Source organism: Typopeltis vanoorti, chromosome 5 (assembly GCF_054136105.1).
Source record: "Typopeltis vanoorti isolate ZY-2024b chromosome 5, IOZ_Tvanoo_1.0, whole genome shotgun sequence".
Taxonomy (NCBI): domain Eukaryota; kingdom Metazoa; phylum Arthropoda; class Arachnida; order Uropygi; family Thelyphonidae; genus Typopeltis; species Typopeltis vanoorti.
Window position 1 is genome coordinate 75,895,461 of NC_143553.1, and position 22,310 is coordinate 75,917,770.

At 37.0% G+C, this 22,310-nt stretch overlaps 1 protein-coding gene across 2 annotated transcripts in view; it reads right to left on the minus strand.

Moving 5' to 3' along the window:
* The window catches only part of LOC150106547 (mannan-binding lectin serine protease 1-like), a 320,574-nt gene extending 298,476 nt beyond the window's left edge, over positions 1-22,098 (minus strand). For both annotated transcript variants that reach the window (XM_090393193.1, XM_090393192.1), the window contains exons 1-2: positions 21,877-22,098; positions 11,561-11,664 (exon numbers count right to left, since the gene is read on the minus strand). In XM_090393193.1, the coding sequence (XP_090249319.1) occupies positions 11,561-11,664; positions 21,877-21,959 (187 nt within the window). In that variant the 5' untranslated portion in view covers positions 21,960-22,098. The remainder of the gene's footprint in view (positions 1-11,560; positions 11,665-21,876) is intronic.
* Between the last annotated feature and the right edge of the window lie 212 nt (positions 22,099-22,310).

The following is a 22,310-nucleotide window of genomic DNA, read 5'->3' on the forward strand; positions in this document are numbered from 1 at the left end:
TAATCTCGTTCGACTAGGTTTTTATTTTCAGAAGTGTTTCGTGATTCTCATGCTGCACTGGTTCCAACTCAACCCCGAAACCTACTTTCTCCCCCTCTGAACCAAAAGTGCATAAGGTCAAATGGCTGTGTAGGCCCCACCCGCAATGAGGACCAATGGTGGATACGTAGTTGCTTAGGGAGGTAGAAAATTTGAGTTGAGGCCAAGTGAGAACATGGCATTCCTACTTTTAAACTGCGCGTTTTCTGATTTTTGGTCTTTTGCTAGTAGACTTTAGAGTCTACAGAATTTTTTGCAGGTAGGTTTTCCGATCTGCAGATTTCATAGGTAAGCCCTCGGAACTACAGGATTATTTTGCCACAATGCCCTTCTATTCCAAATTCTTGTATTCCAGTAAATCTCAGATAACACAATAATTATGAGTGAAATTCTTCCTGACGATTTCATAAAGCCATTTGATAGGAAGCTGCTATTGAAACTATTGAAAAAGTTTTTGAAAAAGTTCGAACTTGAGTGGCCTGTTTCCTAAATTTTTATTCCATGACAGGAGACAACACGGAGGGTGAAGACACAACTACAGGGGAAGAAAAACTAGATTTGGTGGTTTCCACACCTACAGATTGTAGATAGGTTCATGTAAAACAACAGAAACGCACAGAGACGAGATGGACGAAGATAGTCCCATTACCGAGTCTTCTACCTCTCCCATAGAGAAAGTACCTCCGATTTTCCTTTGCGAAAAATACAGATAGACGTATGTAAGGTCTACTATGACAGATCTGCAAATAACATATGCAGGGGCTAAAAGTGCAGATGATGGCATAAAGATCCAGCCGCCACACATTCTCCCTGAACTCTGGGAAAAATCTAAAGGTGATGCTCCGAGGTCTGTCAGAGAACATTTTTCATGGAGAAGATGGCGGCAAGATTTACCAAGATTTACCACCGGTTAAAGTCAGCAGAATGTAAGAGCTAACGAAAGTACGATGTGTAGGCTCAGGATCGCTCTTGAACCTTTAAGGAAAAAAGAATCATTTGGTCGATGTCACAGATGTCAGAGATATTGACATGCTAAAAAGCTAGGTAGAGCCGAATGCAAGTGTTTAAAATGTGGTGACATTCAACCCACTAACACCTGCATCAAGCCGAAAACCACCCCGGTCAAATGTGCAAACTACAGTGGCCCACATCCAGCCAATTATAGAGGATGTGTTTATAAGCCAAAAAACAAAAGGATAGTATCAAACAAACAGTCTACCTCTTTCTCTTGTGTGCAGACATCATAAGCTTTGGTTCTCAGTCTTTCGAAGTCAAGCATAGGAAGGCAGAATCTCAGCCGTCGCAGGCGGTTGTCTTTAACAGGGTGAATAATCAACGTCAGGGAAGGACGTTTGCCGATGTGGCTCGCACGAAAATGATAATACAATAAGATTAGGACCAATCACAATCACATTGAAACCTAACAGCAATCGTTACAGCTTCTCTCGCAAATATGATTAAAGACTTTAGAAAATACAACTCATCATTTATTTCTACAAAAAGATTCCTGCACGAAACACAGTCCATTCTCAGAGCACTCACTGATGACAGAAATAGACTTCTCCCGGATTCACTACGGATTAGATCTTAGAACTTGGAGTTCTAAGATCTAGTAAGATCTTAGAACTCCAAGAATTCGCACAGAGATATCACCCAGATATTATTTTAATAAACGAAATCCATCTAAGACCTGCTGATAATCCCAAATTAAAAGGATACCAGCTCCACAGAAACGACAGGCTCGATTGCAGAGGCGGTGGCACTGCCATCTGTATTAAAATTTACATTAAACATCATTCATTAACCAACCCTCCCAACCACTAATCTTGAGATCATAGGCATCACTGAAGTTCACACCAACTCAGCTGGAAAACTTAAAATCTATGCTGCCTACAACTCATCGTCAAAAGCTTTCCTGTTTTCTGATTTAGATACCATCCTTGGCGTTAGGGAGCCAATCATTATCGCTCGGGATATATAAACTCCAAACATGGAACAGTTAGACTACCAAAAAAAATGGTTACATCCTTTTCAGCTACATAGGATCTAAACTATGCTATAGTGACAGGTCCCACTGAGCCAACTAATTACAGTCCTACTGGCACTGCTGAAATCCTGGTTATTGCCATTCTACAGAATATTAAATATCAGTACAGCCTCAGAACATTAAATGAACTATCGTCAGATCATAACCCCATGCAACTTCAGCTAGGAAAACAAGAACATCTGTCTTCCTCTCTCCACTCTTACATAGCTTGGGAAAATTATCTAAAGTACTTCCGGAATTTATTGGCTCTGTTCCCCATATAAGATCTAAGGAAGAAGTTGAAATAGCAATAAAAAATCTCACAAACCAAATCAATGCAGCTCTAACAGCAGTCACCAAAACTACAGCTGAACTCAAGGCAAATCGTCTTCCAGAAGACATCATAATATGAGAGGAATATGAGCGAAATTACTCAATATGAGAGGAAAAAAGCAATGAAAAGATATCATAGCACACGTGCTCCTCAAGACAAAATATCCTCAATAAACTGAACTGCTGAGTCAGAGATGCTCTCTAAAATCATAGAAACTAACTATGTGGAAAACAAGTTGACATCTATTGAATAATCAGCAGAGGTGATTATTTCCGGATGGAATAATCACCTCTGCTGATTATTCCATCCGGAAACTTTTGAGGAATCTCAGATATAAAAGTAAATCTCTCACCCCTCTCCAATCAGACCAGGCCCTTCTGCTTTTTCGGCGTCCGTATGTGCAGGTCATTGTCTCATTGGAATATAGAAAAGCAATGTAGACCAGCATACGAAAATTTCAACTTCAACCATATATACATAATTAATCGCCATGTCAGATGGATACTAAAACTCTCTGACAACAGTACCAGCGTAATCACGCCTACTTCACCATAAGTGCCATCATAAAGAATCTAAAGAATAAAAAAGCTCCTGATGTTGATGGCATTACAAAGATAGTTATCAAATTATTGCCCCATAGAGCTTTTGTACATCTTACTAACATAATTAATGCAATCCTCAGAATACAATATTTTCCTTCCTCTTGGAAAATTGTAGACATAAACCCAGTACATAAACCGGGGAACGATCCACATCTACCTCAAAATTATCATCCCATTAGCCTGATTTCAAATCTAGGAAAAATTGCTGAGAAATCACCCTCTCCAGACTCCTAGTTACAGTAAACAAATTAAAACTCATCTCAAAAGAACAATTTGGATTTCGTCCATATCATAGCACCAGCAAATACTTAGATTGATCGAATATATCACCACAAGATTTAATTGGAAACAACACACTTGAGTTGTATTTCTGGATATCGCAAAAGCTTTTGACAAAATTTGGCACTATGGACTGTTAGATAAACTCATTATTGCAAACATTCCGTTGAAAATGGTACTGTTGATTAAAATCATATCTCATGAACAGATTAATGCAGGTCAAGATAAATCGAACTGTTTCAACCCAACGTCGAATTTTAGCAGGGGGTTCCACAAGGATCCTTACTGGCCCAGATTCTGTTTTCAATCTATAAGCTGATATTCCGCATAACCCCATGTGGTCCATCATGGCCCTTTATACAGATGACATGGCGATATTAGCTAGGTCACTTCAACAACACCTTGTAACCAGAAAAACTTCAAGAAAACCTACTAAAATTAGAATAACAGTTTGCCAACTGTAGATTACAAGTAAACCCTCAGAAGAGTATAGCTGTGCTTTTCACTAGAAGATTGTCATCTCCCAAAGGGGACATCTTTCTATTTTATATCAAAATTCCATGACAAACAGAAGCAAAATATCTTGGAGTATTGCTGGACAAAAAATTTAGCTTCAACAATCACATTCAGATCATATGTGCAAAGGCATCTAAAGCCATCGCCCAACTCTACCCTTATTAACAAACACAGCAAATTACTCATAAGCACATGAATCAAATGCTACTCTACCAGATGGTGATTAGTCCAATAATTACATATGCTTCTCCAACTTTGAGCCACACCTCCAATAATAATAATAGTCTTAAATTGCAACGAGTACAAAACAAATCTTTACGAATGATTCTAAATGCTCCATTGTTAGTCAGAGATGTTCAGATGGACTGGGACACAAATGTCCCAATTGTCCACTCCTACTTACTCTCTCTCTCTCTCTCTCTCTCTCTCTCTCTCTGGCGACAAATTCTTGAAAACGACTGCACACCCTAATAAACTGATATAAAAAGCTGCAAACTCCAATGAAAAAGACCTCTACAAACATAAGAGACCTAAAGCCATCTTAATTTCACGTGAAGATATGTAACCTTCATGTCCTCACAGGGCGAGTAAGTAGCTCATAAATTTTTACCTTCATTGTAACTAGATATCAGACAACGAGGAGTATAAAAAGCATTTTGCTTCACTCTTTGAAACAGTAACGTTCTGCATTCTGCTAATCATAAAAAACGACAACGAATACGTAAATATCAAACAAGATGCTTTCCTCAGTAGACATAAGGGCCTAAAATGTATAGTTCCTAAAGTAAATAAAGAAGCAATACACAAACATTATACTTATTTAGCACCAAAAATATTCAGCACATTACCTTTAACAATAAGAAATGAAAGTAACCCAAACAAATAGAAAACTCGAATGTAAGAATACTGTATTTATTTTCACTCAGATATGATAAGAATATATAAATGATTGTTTTTGCATATTGGTATTAAAAGGGCCCTGTTTCACGCAGGTGTAACATGTAAAAATTTGAATGCTATTTAACAACTTTCTTTTGTTCTGTTACTATTGAGCCAGAACGCTGAGTTGTATTTACAACTTAGCGTTCAGAACCTCAACGCTGAGTGACTTCCAGTCTTCCACTGTCCAGTCAAAGTGTTCCTTTAGACGAACTTTTCAGCTCTTCACAGAAATCATCTGCCAGTACGGATCCTCTTCAATTCCCTGCGCGTAATTCGGTGAGATATGGATTGGGAACAGCCTTCATTAAATCCTTCGGACAGTTGCTGTAATCAGGAAGTTCTGCTTGTCCGTACATGCCTTCTCAGACAATGACAATCTCGTTCCTGAGATTATTTTAGGACCAAATTACCTCTTAGACAAGCGAGGTGATTATTTTTCCATTGATTTAACAACTGGAAATATTTACCTTTTTTGGGAATCCTAACAGCTCTGCTATTTTTAAATCAAGTTCCAGGCAATAAGCTCTTGATTGAACTCCGAAAGTTTCTTTGTTTTTCCCATTGTGATCTGTACTACTGACGACTACTGACCATCCGTATTCTTAAATAGTTACATAGAACACACGATGACGCAAATGAGCAAGTTTTCTGCAGAATACTCTGCCTAAATGATGCTAACATTAATCAATATAAAGGTGTCTAATTCAGTGGTTAGTATGTATAGTAGTTGTAGATAGTGAAGTTTGTGGCCCCCCCTTCAGTAAGTTTGCCGAGGTAGTTCACATCATTACTTGGTTATTGAAAAGCACATTAACAAGGTGAGATAAGGGAGTTATCCTTCTTTTTAGAGCATTGATATGCCAATATCTGAATTACTGTGCTCAGGCAGGTCTTGCTACTTGTATTTCTCAGGAATGAATGCAGACTTGTTGGCAAGGATCGAGAAAGTAGTGACTAATGCGGTGAATGGAATGCTTCCTATGAGGATTGATTGAGGATTTGTTAGTTGCAGAAGAAACATGTAAGTTACTTAAGGTAATTAATAGGATTAATACAGATGAAATATTTTAGAACTTGGCTATGGGAATGAGAAGAAGCTAACTTTGGAAATTGAATAGGTGTGTAGTTAGCAAGGATTAGATTTTTTACTTAGGGAGTAGCGTGAATGAATGAAAGAATGGGTTGACATAGTCTGTTGTGAGTCCTTTGTCTGTTAATAGTTTCAAGGAGAGGTACAACAGATATTGTGTGTGGATTGTTGGGGTCTCCCATGTTGTCTTAAAACTGAACGGAGATGTCTATACAATAATAATAATATACAAAAAAATCCGCTAACGCATTTTATTCTCTTTTAGGGAGTAGTCAAGACATTATTATTATTATTATTATTATTATTATTATTATTATTATTATTATTATTATTATTATTATTATTATTATTATATTACCTTTTGTAATCTTTCTTAACTTAAAGTATCAGTAAAGTAAACAAAACAATCATAGATTCGATAAAAATCAAAGAAGGAAACAATTTGATTTAGGATATTTATTTCGTGAATAGCTATTATGAAGCTCACGTGTGTATTTCTTGAATGTTCTGAAAGCGTAAAAGTGGTGTTTAAGCACTTTAGTAACAAAATAATGATGATGATGATGATATGTGGGTTCTCTGGTCAAACTCAAGAAAATCGACCATAGAGTCCAGATTATTTCGGACATCGAACGATTGAACCCTTTCCAACTAGACCACACTGAAACTTGCTTAACGTTTTGCTTGAGCAATTAGTAGCAGAGGCTCTACCAATCGACCAACCTTAGAGATGACAGCACTTGTTTGTCCGCTTCATCGGTGCCGCCTATATTAGTGATCGACATAGGTTAGCCATCTCTGGTTGGCTACAGGTGGAGACTGAACTGTCCACTCAGTCTCCAAAAGCTGGACAGGGTTTAAAGGCCTTGCCTACTAAAGCTGATTTTGATAATAATAATAATAATCCTATATACTTGCACGGGTTTAAGGCATAGCACCTGCGCATAACGGCTTCATAACTATATTTTATAATAAAGTGTCTAGCCTAAGTCTAAATATATATTTTTATGTGTAAACAGGACAGATTTTCATGGTCTTTACAATGCGGCATGAAAAACCCGGAGTTTCAGAGAGAAAAATCCCTACTACCTCTTATGAGACTGGATAACTCACCTTGTTTAAATAAAATTAAAATAAAATAATTATAAAATTATATTAAAATGTAATGTATTTTGTATAAGTATTATATTGTAATGTACTGAACATTACAGTACATTATAACTTTAAATATTTAAATTTAAATATTTAAAGTTATAATTTATAACTTTAAATAAATCTGCTAGCACCATTTACTGTCCAAAGGGAGTAAGCGAGGTTGTTTAAGTCGTATCTGACTTTTGGAACCTGACTGGCAGTCTAACGCCACTGTTGGCCAATCAGAGATAGCTGGCCCAAAAATATCACAAATTTTAGATGATATTTAAAGATACGGCAGACAAGTGCCGCCACCTTGTGGTCTCTAACACTATATATTATTGTCTGGTTATACTGTGGATTCTATGATTGATTTTCTGGAGTTTACGAGATTAAAAATCCGAATTTCCAGTGGAAAACAATCTGCTTTCCCATGCGAGATATCGACTAACTCGAGAACCGATCGAAGAAGGGCTTAGAAAAGTTTCCTCTAGTCCGCGAATAGAATCCAGAATATACAAACGTTATTTCTACAGGGATCATCTTATTTAAGCAACAATAAATATATACATTATAGTAAATAATATTTATAATATACACAGCTGCTTTTATCCTGGATATCGCTATTTATTACAACTATTTCATTTTGTGAAATTACTTCTCATGGTTATTAATTATGAAAATGTTTCCATGTATCATATGTAATTCTCTATTTCTAGAAACCATCTGAATTGATTCCTGCGTCGTTTCACTTTCAGTTAACCAATTCTTCTTCTTATTATTATTATTCCTTTCTTCTTCTTTTACCTTGCGATGGCGAGAATTTTCTATTCATTTAACTGCAACCATATCTCAAGGATAAGGTGGTTAGCCCTATGACTCCTGGTGTGTTCTATGTCTGTAGATGCATGTGTTCACGGGCCGGTTGGCCTGTTCTGGGGATGAAGAACTCGAGTTTCCTGGTGAAAAATCTCCTACCTCCGTATGAGACCGGCTAACTCACCTTTAGTCGAAAGAGATCAGATAAAGGTTTTTCACGTGACTGACGGGAATCGATCCCAGGTTTTTCGGACCAGAGGGTTTCGTCTATTCTGACTAAGCTACGGAGGCTCCAATTATTTTTAGATTATTTAGTATTTAAGACTATATTAAGACTTTATGACTGCAATCACAAAATGAAAGAAGTATTATCGTTTACGTCAAGATATATTCAAACAGCAAAGGATACCATACCATCGATAAAAAAAATATAAAACCATAAGTCTCTTAGACGAAACTGGCTAACAGAAAAGGTTTCAAATTATTTTTTTTATACCTGCACACCAAGACTTTAAAGTCGCCTAAGGCCCACGAAGCTGGAGCCGCATTACATGCCCATCCCTGATGCCATAGATTGTCCTATAAACTTCATAATCAAATCTCGTGTACAAAATTCTCCTGTTTTCTCTCTCTTTATTTCTTATTCGAGCATTATTTTCTCTTTACTTGAGCCTCTTCTTTCTTTTTTCAGCAGCTCAAGACAAACCAGACGTTTTTGAAGTCTCAAGTTTACTTCTTCCTGTGAACTACTATCGTAGGGGATACTTTCCCTCCGATTAAATCCAGCTCTTCATTTCCCACATCATTCGTATTTTTATTTTCTTCTACACTAGCATTGATCTTCTCTCTCATCTCCAATACTCTCTCATTTGCTAGCATGCCTACATATCTTCCATCTATCTATCCTTTACGTACTGTCACATTTTGTCTTACTGTTGCACTTCCATTCCCTCGATCATTTCTTCCACCCAATTTCTCTTTTACTCCCTCTTTTACTTTCTCATTCTGTTGACTGTCTTGAACTTCTTATATTATGTAATGTTCTTCTTCTTATCATCATCATCATCATCATTATCATCTGTTCATTTACTGTGTTCATTTCGGTCCTCATATCTTCCACCACCTTTCCGATCCCCCCCCCTTTCCATTTCTCTCTGTAGAGAATGAAGGATAGATGTGGGACCAGAAAGGAATGGCAGAGTTTCTCACAGAACATTAGATCAGCAATAAAAGTGTGTATTAGTATAGTGTATCAATACAAAATGGACGGTTGGTCAGTGAAGATTACTGTTTCCTTATTTCTCCAACTGTATTTAATGTAATCCAGAAGGTGAAGGAAATGGCAATTACAACACTGAAAGTATTATTTTGAAGTGTAAATCGACAGAAGAAATATTCTAATCATATTATCTGATATAATTTCAATTTAATATTCTTATGCATCATCCACGATGTGATTATTATTCAAGAATTACATATTCATTATTTAATATTGAACACTGAATGGATTAATTATGTATGGATATTCATTTCATTCGTTATTCGTAATTCATTATACAAGAATACTGAATTATTCTAAACGTTTAAAAAAATTATTAATCAGTCATAATATCATAATAAATAACACGTGGACTCAAGAAGGGTTTAAAATAGTTCCAAAAAAAGCCCCCCCCCCCACCAGAAGTGGACTATGAGACATTGAAATCAGTATTAAATCAAAATTTGACAAAAATATATCCAAATATCATTACTGTTCTGCGAATATTATTAACCATTCCAATATGTGTTGTTAATGCCGAAAGAAGTTTTTTTAAAAAAAATTAATTAATAAAAAATCATTCGAGGTCAGTAGTGGCAGCACAAATTTAACAGGTCTAGCAAAAAGTTCAACTGGAACTGCAAATGCACAAAATTCAGATTTAGAAATTGTTGCTAAAGTAACATTTAAAAAGGCCAGAAAAAAAAAATGTAATTACTGTTTGCTTTATTATTTGATATTATTTATTACATTTTGTTTAATTGTGTATATATTGCGTTGAAGTCTTACAGAAAAAAAATTTTTTTTCTCATATTACCTTCAATTTAGAGGCGGCATATAACCTAACAATGACCCTACAGCTGTCATATCAAAGGAATTCTTGCGGTATGTGGCAAGTAAAAGGATGATAGACTATGGAAGGATTACTTTAAAAAGTGTTGATGATGGGGAGACACCAAATTAAACCAAATATTTGAATTACCGAGTAAGCATTTTGCAGGGATGTGCCATCTAGGTGGGGACATTGCAATGCTAAATGAGACATTGACTGATAGTAGAACAGAGGTTGTATAAATGAAGGTGCTTAAAATATTGCAGAACTACAATACTAACACAGCCATGGGATTAGATGGCATATCGGCCCGTGTATTATGAGAATGTGCAAGGGAATTATCAGCACCTCTGACCAAGCTGTTTAATTTAAGCCTCAGTAGTGGAAAGGTGCCAATAGAGTGGAAAGAGGGCAAAATAGTTCCATTGCACAAATGAGTCTCTCAGGAGTGGTGTAGTTAAGTATTAGAGAAATTGGTGAAACACAGAATTCAGGACTGGTGGATAGAAATATGATGCTCCATACGGGACAACATAGTTTTATGAAAGTTAAGTCTTGCATTAGCAATCTGCTTACTTTTTATAATCAAGTGACAATAAAGTTCAATAAGGGACATGGCTGCTGAGTGGTATATTCAGTTGTTTGCTGCTGCTGATGCTAAACTGGGAAGAGCAATGGTAAATGAAGGCGATGCGGAGATCCTGCAGGAAGGTTTAAAATAATAGCAGTATAGCAAAGGTAAATGGCTTCCAGTTAAAAGTGGATAGGTTTAAGGTGATGCAGTTTGGGAAGAGTATACCAGAAGCTGTGTATACTCTGTTGATGGAACTGAATTGCAGAAATCTGATGAGAGGGTCTTGGGAGTGACTATGGACAGGGAGTTGAAGTTTAGAGGGCATATTGAGAAGGTTACCAAAACAGTACATTAGATTACGTAGTTGATAAAGAACATTCTAAAAAGCAGAGGCAAGAGAAGTTATTGTTCACTTACTAATAATTAATAAGATCACATCTGGACTACTGAGCACAGATCTGGACCCGAATTTCGTGGGGGAAGAAGAAGTTGTGTAGAGGATCCAGAAACGAGTGACAAAGATTGTGGCAGGTCTGTGATATTCTCCCTTTGAGAATAGGTTGACGTTCTGTAGGGTTCAAAAAGTAGCTGATAGGCGAAAAGAGTCAACTAGCATTTACGTTATTAAAGGGATTTTATAGGAATGACACTGAAGACTTTTTTCCAGTACATGACAAGAAGGGGGTGGAAACAAGGGGTCATCAGTGGAAGTTGTGTAAGAATTTTGTTAGCATGGATGTAGGGCTAGGTTTTTTGCTTGGTGGGTGGCGAATGGGTTGCTAAAGGGTGATAGTAGGTGTCTCATCAGTGAATGAGTTTAAAGAGAGAGATATGATAGGTACTGCGTGAATAATGACTAGTTTGTAAATAACGGATTTTCCACAATGAGTCTTCTGACTGCATGTAGATACCTGTATAATAATAATATCTAAACTTCGCAATGCGGTTGCTATCAGATTTCGATGGGCCTAATAAACGGAAACAAGAGCCAGGGAGAGCAACAAAATCCTTTTTGTAGAAACTTAAGCCTACAAACCCTAACAAAACCGTTAGTTTCTATGCTTACTTGCTGATATTTTGGAGAACAAAATTTAAGAAGCTAATTAATTACTTACCATTTTCCACATGACGTCTTTTTCTTGGAATAAGATTGTTATTAATTAATTCTCCCGTGTATGCTTCTTCGTGCCGGTTTGAAGGGATATATACATTTATTCCACTGAAAAGGAAAGCAAAAGTAACGTTATTACTTTAATTCCTTTAATTTGAAACCTTTAATTCAGTATTATTACTGATAGTCTTCATATGATTAATGAAGTTTATTCAACAAATAGTTTAAAAGCCTACTTGTGATTATAAACCCTGAAAGGTGAGTTAAATACAGGTGAATAGAGAGAGAAAGAGAGCATCTCCCTTTCACTGTATCTTGACCTTGTAATGTTTCACTGGCTCTCTTTTTGTATGGCTTGATTTACTTTTTTAATTATCTGTGAAGAGTAAGTTCACAGTATGAACTTACCATTCTACCATTCCCTACGTTATCAGGCATGCATACGCATATTGCGAAAAATGCGACTCTTTGTCACAAAATATGTATCAGTTCTACTTTGTGAATGTGTTTTTCCTAAATCTCGCTCAATATTCCCTCAGACGAGCTTATGGATAATATGTGATACTGCTTACCATTATACATGACACCATCTAATGCTAGCATTATAAATGTGTGATTCATTATTATTTATACTACTCCAATTTATCCACTTTCTTAACGATAGAAATTATTTGTCATTTTTCTTCCCCTCCCTCCCCAATCACATAACTGTGATGTGTTTGCATATGCCAGTGATCCTGAGTATAATATATTAGCCAGTGCTAATATATTATTATACTTAACATAAATCTACCTTTTGACACTATGATTTGAAATAAAAATGGTATTTTCCTACGTTCATTTGATTGGCTTTACAATTACTGTTATCATTGTTCTTCAGCTAATGATAATATCTATTACTTCTGGAGGGTTTTTTTTGTGTTAATTTCATCCTTGAAAGACATAGCACGTTTAATACCAGACAAATATGCTAAGTAAATTCGGAAACCCTTTAGAATATAGTAATAAACATCGAACGTTTTACAGACCGCTTCAGGCCAAGATTGAGTAGAATATGGTCACACGAGGCTACAAAAACCGACTATCATCTAAACGCATTCTCAACGAAAACATTCTAAACGAAACCTATCTATCGCATACATGCGATAGATAGGTTTCAACGCAAATCCTATTAACTGCAGAATGCTCTCCCCCCCCCCCCCAACAGGTCAGGTAAACGAATCCTTAATTGAACTCTTTGTCCAGTTGTATTTCGAAGAGCATTTTAAATCTTCTTTAGCAATTATGTATGTCATTAAACCAGCTCTTTCAAAATCACTGTTCTTCCTGGTAATACAAGCATTTCGCAGGGTTAGTTAGCATATCGATGACGCATGATCGATAGTTTCGTAATCACTCAAATCACAGTATGCAATCCTAATGTCCAGTATATCTAGACAACGATTGATATTTGATTCCTCTCTATTTGATACATAGCAATGTGAATTGTACTTCTTTCCATCTGGGCACATCCATGGTGTCTTCGGATTATTTGAAGGTGAAACATATTATTTATAATGATTTCTTTTTCCCTGCCTATTTCAGTGAAATACTAATGAGCAGTATGCATAAAAATATATTCCAGTATACAAGGTGATTATAATTAAACTTCACATTTCGAAAGGCTGTAGCTGGGTAACTACTCAGCGGGACGATTTAATATTTAACATGAAGATGTGTGCGGCAATGGAATTTTATATTGCGCAAAAACCAACGTTAGTAATAAAAGTTCCCTCTAGGGTGGTACTTGGTACATGTAAATTACGTATGACACTCCTGGTATGCAGTACAATGCTGTGACCGTGCCATTTATGCAAATGACAAATGTCCCCAAGGAAGTATGCTTCGAAAGAAGCTTCTATAAAAGAAGGTAGCTGGAAATGCGTCAGTTCATCGTCTGTGAGCAGACAACGTGTTAAATCACAATGTCACCATTACCACAAGGACCGTACACTTCTTGTTAAGTTATTTTCCCAAAATGACAGCTGTGTCTTGCCAACACTGCAAAAGTTGGGAACATTAAAGAGATTAAAAATCTGTCCTATAACTGCAAATGGTTTATGCAAAATGATCCGGAAATTTGAAGAGACAGGTTTCTTAGGTGTCAAACCTGGTAGATGATGGAAACTCATCGAATGGTAGACAGTAGAGGAAGTAGCAACAGCGTTAGAAGAAGAAAGGATGGCAAATGTCGTAGGAAGCAGCAGCGCATGACGTCGTGCACGATCTTTAGAGAAACTCGTAAGCAAGGTTCACAAAGTTAGGCAACTTCTGCGTTGTTATCCTTACAAGATTTCCCACAATGAGCAATTGCTTAATTCTGACTGGGGTTCACAGGAAACATTTGATTTGCAGTTTTTTGCATGGACTGATTTACACAACGACTGGCCATGGAACATTTTCTGGACTCACGAAGCTCATTTCCATCTGGACGGTGCTGTGAATACGTACAAATGCAGAATTCGGTCAACTGCAAACCCACACCTCGTGCGACAGATTCTGCTTCATTCCCCAAAGGTCACCATTTGGTGTGGTTTTACAGTGAAATATATTATCGGACCTTTCTTTTTCTAGGAGCTCGGTTCCGCTGGTCAAATTACCTGCACTGTTAATGGCTAGCGGTATGTCTTAACCGATCAGGTAACTTCAATACTTCAACAGTGTCAGTGACTGGATTCAACAGTTCTTTGCAGGATGATCCCCCACTTCACATCACTACCCCTGTCAAGTGATTGCTTCAGACATTCTACTGAGGACAGAATCATCAGCCGCCATTTTCGTACAACGTGGCCAGCGCGCTCGCTGGATCCGTACCTCTGCAACGTTTGACTGTGGGGACATTTCAAAGATGTTGTCTATTGTGGACACATTGCCAACTTAGTGAGTGTACCTCAAGACCAGCATTACATGCCATATCCACAACATTTCAAGTGAAACGTAACGTTCTGTGGTTGAGCATGCAATTTTGCAAATTCAGCACGTTGCCGACAACGGAGGACAGCATATCGAACATGTTGTGTAACCACAAAACACGCCGTACGTACCTTATATGACGTTTTGAATTACCCACTACGGTATTGCAGCACCAAATCCTAGTGGCAACATTTAGAACTTGCGTGTTTTTCTGCAAAATAAAATTCAATTGCAGCACACATAATGTTAAATATCAAATCGTCCTGCTGAGTTCTTACCCACTTACAGCCTTTTGAAATGTGAACTTTAATTATAATCACCCTGTATTGATACTGAGTGCTGTATCGTGTATCGAGTGGCGTTAGCGCTAGGCTCTTCGAAGGAAGATTGATATAAGTTCCATTCTAATTGCGACTACAGAACTTTTTCTATGTCTTTCTTCAGCCAGTTCCTGAGCTAATCGATCTCTAGCGGGGGAAGGTAGTATATTTTTGAGTTTTTCATTTCATAAACTCAAGAAAATCGACTGTAGAACTCACATCATTTTAAAAATTTTGAATCCACCAATGCCTTACAGGGAGTAGGTGAGGCCATTTTAGTCCAATCTAACTTGGAGATTGAGGGGATAGTTTAATCTGCACTAGCAGCCAATTAGATGTAGTCAACCCAAGACTATCACTAATTACAAATAGCATCCAATGAAGAGAGGCAGATAAGTGCCGCAACTCGTGGTCCCTAACACGGTATATTTTGTCTGAAATAATGGGGTTCTGCGGTCGATTTTTTTGAGTTTAGAGTTTCCGGGATGAAAAACCCGCTTGCCAGTGCCCGAAATCGAATAAGTTGGGAACCCAGTCAGAGAAAGGGTGGGAAAAATACTCCTTTTAGTGGGCGACTAGATTCGAACTGAGGATGGCTTTCTTCGGAGACCTAGGGATATGGATGCAAGCGTCATTTCCTCAGGGCAACACAAGACTGCTTCACTTTATTTCAGGACAAAACTATTGTTAGAGACCATGAGATACTGGCAACTGTCTACCAAAATCTCCTCCCTAGTTAAATGCTAGTTAAAATCACTGGTAATCTTGGGCCAGCTAATCTGTGATTGGCTAAGTGTGAATGCTAGCTGCCCACTAGTCTTTCAAAAGTTCGGTAGGAATAAATGCCTCGCCTATTCCTTTTGAGGAATAAAAGGAGTTATCGTTTTTGTTTTCATTTTTTGATATCTACATTGCCATATTTCCAATTTACTAAGCTAAACTAATGAATTCTCCTCTCATGCTTTAATGCTTTTTATTCTCCAGAGTAGGCATAATTCGTTTAGTCCTAACTTTTGGAAATTATTATGGTGGTAAATTTCAAGCTGATTTCAAACATTGTATGCTTCAAGCCAACTAAAGCAGTATTCTTTTAAATAAATCAATACCGAGCCTGTGTAGCTCAGTGGATGTGGCGTTTCCTCTAGTCGGCAAGTAGAGGAAATTTTTCTAAGCTTTTTTCGACCGCTTCCCGAGTTAGTCGATCTCTGGCACAGGCAAGCGGGTTTTTTCTCCAGGAAACTCACTCGGGTTTTTCGTCCTGTAAACTCGACTTAGGCCAGATATCTCTAATTGGTACCAATGGAGATTGAACTGCCCACTCAGTCTCCAAAAGATAGATAGTGCTAAACGGCCTTGCCTACTCCCTATACAGGAATAAAAATGCGTTAGCTGATTTTTTTTTTTTTTTTGATAAATCAATACCCTAACGAGTGTAGTTCAGTGCTTAGTTTCTATTTACTTTTTACATGATTTACTTTTTATTGTCTAGAAATCAATTGGCTGCTAGCCTCGACTCTGATCATTACCGACGCTGAATGCATTTCCTTTACATGCTACATTAGAGGGCGATGTTCTCCCAACCTGGTTGGCTGAGAGGTTATCATACCCACTCTCTCCAACGAACAGGCTGCAGGTTAGAATTCCGCTATCGGCATAGATATTTGTGATTAGGTGGAGATGGATTTCATTGCCAGATATGAGACTACCGTCCAACTTATTGGAGTTCTGAAGAGACTTGAAAAAGTTTTATGTTTGGTCTCTAGAGTATGGTTTTCGAACTATGTGAAAAATAATAAACAACAACAACAACGGAAAAAACAAACAAACTAATAAACAATTCTTTAGCCCATCCACGTGCGTCCGTGATCAACTAATTCTGGCATCGCCTGAAAAGACAGTTTCCTCCAATCGGAATCAAGTGGAATGACAAAAATCGAACCTATGAAGGTCTTCCTTTTGAAAATCTAACATGAGTGAGAGAAGTTAGCACGATGTTATCCAGAACTTATATTCTTCTGAACTAAATTAACAAAACAAATATATAACAATAACTAAATAATTAATAATTTTGTGCACATGCAAAGGCTATTTCATATTAATCACACGCGCGCACGAACGTGCAAAAAAATTCGTTAGAATGTGGAAAGGGATTATATTTAAGTGACGGCACACTTTTAGGAAATTAAAATTTGACAACTATGAGGCCAGTGAAGAAGATATATCTAGAATAATATTCAGTTACATAGAGAATCCAAAATAATTTCTCAGAAAAATGTGAAAATTTCAATTACAGTATAAGGAATTAACGCAGCTACTGTTGTTCGATTCTCTCTTCACTCGCCAAAAGTTTTTAGTGGTTTCCAGTGTTCATAAGTGCTTTCGCATGCTAAACTCTCTGTGAGTGTCTGTAGCTCAGTTGTTTAGAGGTTTTTGGTTGGAAAAACCTGGATTCGAATCCCCTCTGTGACGTGAGGATTTTTATCAGGGTTTTCAATCAAACGATGAGGTAGTTTGCCGGTCTCACATGGAGATGGAGGGCTTTCTTTCTCGGAAACTTTGAATTTTCGTCCCTCAAAACAGGCAAACCGGTCATAAAAACAAATGCACAATACAGACATCGAACACTGTAGGAATAATAATTAACCATCCTATTCCGTTGGATTTGGTTTCGAATGCCAGCGCAGTAAAGTATGGGGTCTACGCGTGAGCGTACATCAGGATCGAGCTCTCTGTGCCGAGAATTGCAAATATTCGCGACATGGTAGTTGCACTGCTGGTTAGAAACACGACATCCTAGCATATTTTAAAAATCTTAAAATCTAGTTTATAAGAAAAATATTCAAATATTCTTTCTGAAGTATTTACATCGAAATCATTAACTTATCACAATTGTCAGGTTAAAAAATATCACAGTTATGATAATGATATATTCGAGATCCCGGAAGACAAAATCTTATCGCTCTCAAATGAGATCAATTAACTTGATATGCCACGACGTTAGGATTTTGGTACCCTCCCTAAATCATTAAATCAGCGTTCCCTATCCTAATAGTAGGGTTACCATATTTCTTGAAAGCAAAATACAGACAAAAATATCGAGAAAAAAAAAAAAAGACTGGCAGTCACATGATTTCAAACTTTGAAAATGTCCAATTGTGTGAAAAGAAAATGTAGCTTCTTTAACTGTACGAGCATAGTCGTCAAATTTCGGCTCTTTGTTTTTAAAAAATGCATGTGTTTAACAATGTCACGCAGGCCACCAAATCCAAGAGAAAATTTACTGTTACACATAGAACAAAATACAGCGTCACTCTCTTCGTTCTTCTGGCTTCAGAAATTTAAATTCACTTTGCAATTCCGTATTAAAATGACACTTTCTTGTATGAAGTTTTTCTTTTGACGTAACTTTTGACATCACGGATTATTTTAAATACCTATACAATTAGATCAATCGCCAACGTAACGTATTTTATCTGAATATTCGCAATACGACCGTGCACAACACCGAATGCATGACATAATACAACTGAAATTGACAATTGACAATTATGTCTTTAGAGGTGAAGCAAAATGCTTTTCATATTCCCCGCTATCTGTTGTGGTTACAGTGAGGGTAAAATTTACGAGCCGTTTGCTCGCCCTGAATGGGCATGCAGATTGTGCATCGTTATAGGAGGCTAATATAGCTTTTGGTCTTCTATATTTGAATATGTCCGTTGCCTCGTATGCTGCAGCTTGCTGAACCAAATCGTTGGGATGTGTGGACGTCTTTAGGAAAAACTTGGATGCTAAGGATTGAAGAAAAGAGAAAATATAGGGAATATTTGTCTCTCTGTATATGGAGTTGATTGTTTCTAACATAACACGGGGCGTTCAGAATCATTCTCAAGCACTTGTTCTGCACTCGCTGTATTTTGATAATGTTAGTATTAGAGGTGTGGCTCCAGGCCGGAGAGGCATAGGTGATTATAGGACAAATCGTCATCTGGTATAGTTGCAATTTGATTCTGTTGCTGAGCTTGCTATTTCTATTAATTAGCGGATAGATCTGAGCTATGGCTTTAGATGCCTTTGCACACGGAGACTTGTGTGTTGGTTGAAAGATAGCTTTTGGTCGAGAATTACACCCAGGTAATTTGTTTCTGTCCTGCAGGAGACATTGGCCTTTTTGAGAAAAGAACGGCTGAGCTTTTCAGGGGAGTTGACTTCCAACCTCCACTTGCAGAACCAACCCTCCAGCTTTAGAAGGTTTTCTTGAAGCTTTCTGGTAATGAAATGGAGTCTGAGAGATCTGGTTAGTATTGCCGTATCATCCGCATACAGAGCCAAAATGGAAGTCATCGGATTGTTTGGGATGTCTGATATACAGACAACAGCAATTGAGCCAGAAGAGATCCCTGCAGCACTCCAGCAAAGATACGGCGCTGGGACGATGCAGAACCGTTGATTTTAACTTGCATTGATCTATTCTGAAGACATGAATGGACTAGATGAACTATTTTTAGTGAGGTACTGGCTGAGATAAGTTTGTGCAGGAGTCCAAAATGCCAGATTTTGTCAAATGCTTTGGAAAATAGCTTTGTCTAGGAAAATAGCTCCTGTGCACTGGCGCCAGTTGTAACTTGCGATGATGTATTCGACAATTCTGTGGATTTGCTGGGTAGTACTATGGTGTTGCCGAAAACCAAACTGTTCTTTAAGGAGCATGTTTAGGTCATTTGCTGAGGTTTGGAGTCGTGAGAGGATGACCTTCTCCGCAACGTTACCCCGATTGGAAATGAGACTGATTGGACGATAATTTTGCGGTAAGTGTGGGACTTTGCCTGGCTTATGTATAGGAATTACATAAGCCAGTTTCCAGGTGGAAGGAAAATAGTGAAGTCTTAAGATTGCATTTATTATACTGTTCAGGTGCACTGCAGCTTTTCGAGGCAGCAGCTTGATCATTCTGTTTGAGATGCCATCTGGTCCAGAAGCTTTATTGTTCTTAATATTTTTAATAATATCATATAATTCAACAGGTGATGCGGGTGCAATATGGTCAGCACTGGTATCTGGGAGATTTAATACATGCCTGACCTGTCTGTGGATTTTGTACAAGTGATTGAAATCTAAGTTGTTATAAGGTTTGCACTGCTCCTCAAGATTCTTTAGTATGGCTTCTGCCTTATCTGCATCTGTGTGGACTAGGCCCTGGTTTGAGATTATGGGGGGGGGAATCTGTTTTTATTTTTGATGTTTCTCAGTATGGGAGAAGGAGTAGGGACATACGTGCAGGAATTGGATTAAATAATTCACGTGATTCCTCTATGTAACAAATATTCCGGCAAAAATCGTTTTTGTGTTGTTTTATACAAAAAAAAAACACTAAAAAAACGGACATTTAGTTTATTTTACCTTAGTACGGTACGGACAGGGCATTTAAAATATAAACTGTCCGTACTAAATACGGAAGTATGGTAACCCTATTAATAGTAATGATAATATTGTAGTATATAATATTATATCCTAATATTAATTGTAAGCTACGTTTACTTTTGCTGTTCATTGCATGAACAGCAAAAGTAAACACGACTGTTTATTATTATTACTACTACTATTAGAAGTAGTAGTAGTAAAAAAGCAACTATACGAAGGCTTACAGCCATTTACTTCCAGTGCTTTCGTAATCATGAAAGTTCATGATTACGAAATTAGAAAATAATTCATCAACCTTTAACTAGCCGCTCTCATGGCAAGTTTACAGGCTTTTCTTAAGAAATATTTGAATAATTTAATCATATGTAATTTTGATGATCGTTCCCCTGTTTGTCACGGTGACAGGCAATAATCTCATAGCAGTACTCAAATTTGAGAACCATTAGATGTTGATTTGAATAAATTTGTGTTTCATAAGGATTGTGAAATTGCATAATTTGGACTTAAAATTTTAAAGGACGACAGTTCATCATACAGTTCGAATGCATTTATGTTCATATTATCAACAATGTAAAATGTGCTTTTGACTAAGCTGCGTAAAGCAATGAACGTAACTACAAATTACAATACTTGGAAAGATAGCTAGTGCAATGCAATTTTACGCTTAACAAGGACGTGCGTAAAGAATGAGTAGTTGCTGAGCGCTATAGCACCTCTGTTGGTATGCAAAACTAAATCTAAAATATAGAGCATAATTACTGATATGAAAGGAATAATATGAAAAGGTTATCAAACTGATTTTTTTTTATTTATTATTTTTTTTTTTCTTCATTTCGATACTCCCAAACAGCAACATTCTCGTGCGATGCGTCAGTCGTCTGCGAAGTACTTAGAAAGATTTTTCTAGTACTGTGACGAGAAACGAACTCTGGGCTTTCCAATTGTTTAGTCGCTAGCGCTGCACTGCGGAGATACATGGAACAACTTGAGGAATGCGAAGTTCTGTAACACTGTAAGAAAGAAGGAATATTACAAAGTACCGAACACTGTATAAGAGTTGGAGCACATTGGTGGCTTGTCTAGTGCCGTAAGGATGCGATGCAGAGCCATAGGAACGCTTTGGCATTTGGGAAGTTGCCAAGGCGCCAATGGACATTTTACCAAATATCGACACTGTCAGCACTGTAATTTGCCAAGAGTGCTATAAACCTGGCTACACCGCTACGATTGCGTTTATAGATAAAGACTCCTGATGATGATGGTGAGTTAGTCGGTCTCATAGGGTGAAGTTGCACGCTTTCCTCTAGTAAAGCAGGCAAACAACTAGAAAACACACGATGCAAAAATAATTTTGTCTATTTATAACGATTTACCATTTGCCCATTTATTTAAAAACAACAGTAATCAAGTTTAATAATAACAGTAATAAAATTTAAAATAATAAAACTGCATCAATAATACAAAGTAATTTTAATTAAATAACTAAAACATTAAATAAATTTGGGGAGGTGAGAGTTCATCTATACTGAAATGTATTTTTGTCTGTTAATTGCGAGTGTTCCATTATTTTGATTTAGGATAATAATCATTGTATTTTAAAAGGTATAATAGAAGACATGAATGAACTTACCAAATTATTATCAAAACTAATGCCGTAAAAATTGTAGTGGCAACAATATTTTCTGCCTTTGTAGAATATTTTCTAACGGCCATCCCGGGGAAAACTTGAATAATTTCTCAAAATACCAGTGTTAAAATCCGACTAACTCCACAAACAACGAATAATTTAATGAATCTTTGGTTATGTTAAATACTTGATATTTTTAAATAACTGTTTCATCTATTTTCCTTATATCCGTTTATCGCCTCTCATACATCTTTGACAGAATCTGTTTGGTTATGTGTCTGTCAAAGATTTTAGTTCAGTAATTTGATATTTTCTTCATATGCGTACCGTGTAAACATTACCAGCTAATCTAAGATTAATCACTAAAAGGTCAAAGCATTATCACTAGTTAATAAATAAAGTAAAAAGTGATTACGAACTTTGGCGATATACAGTAT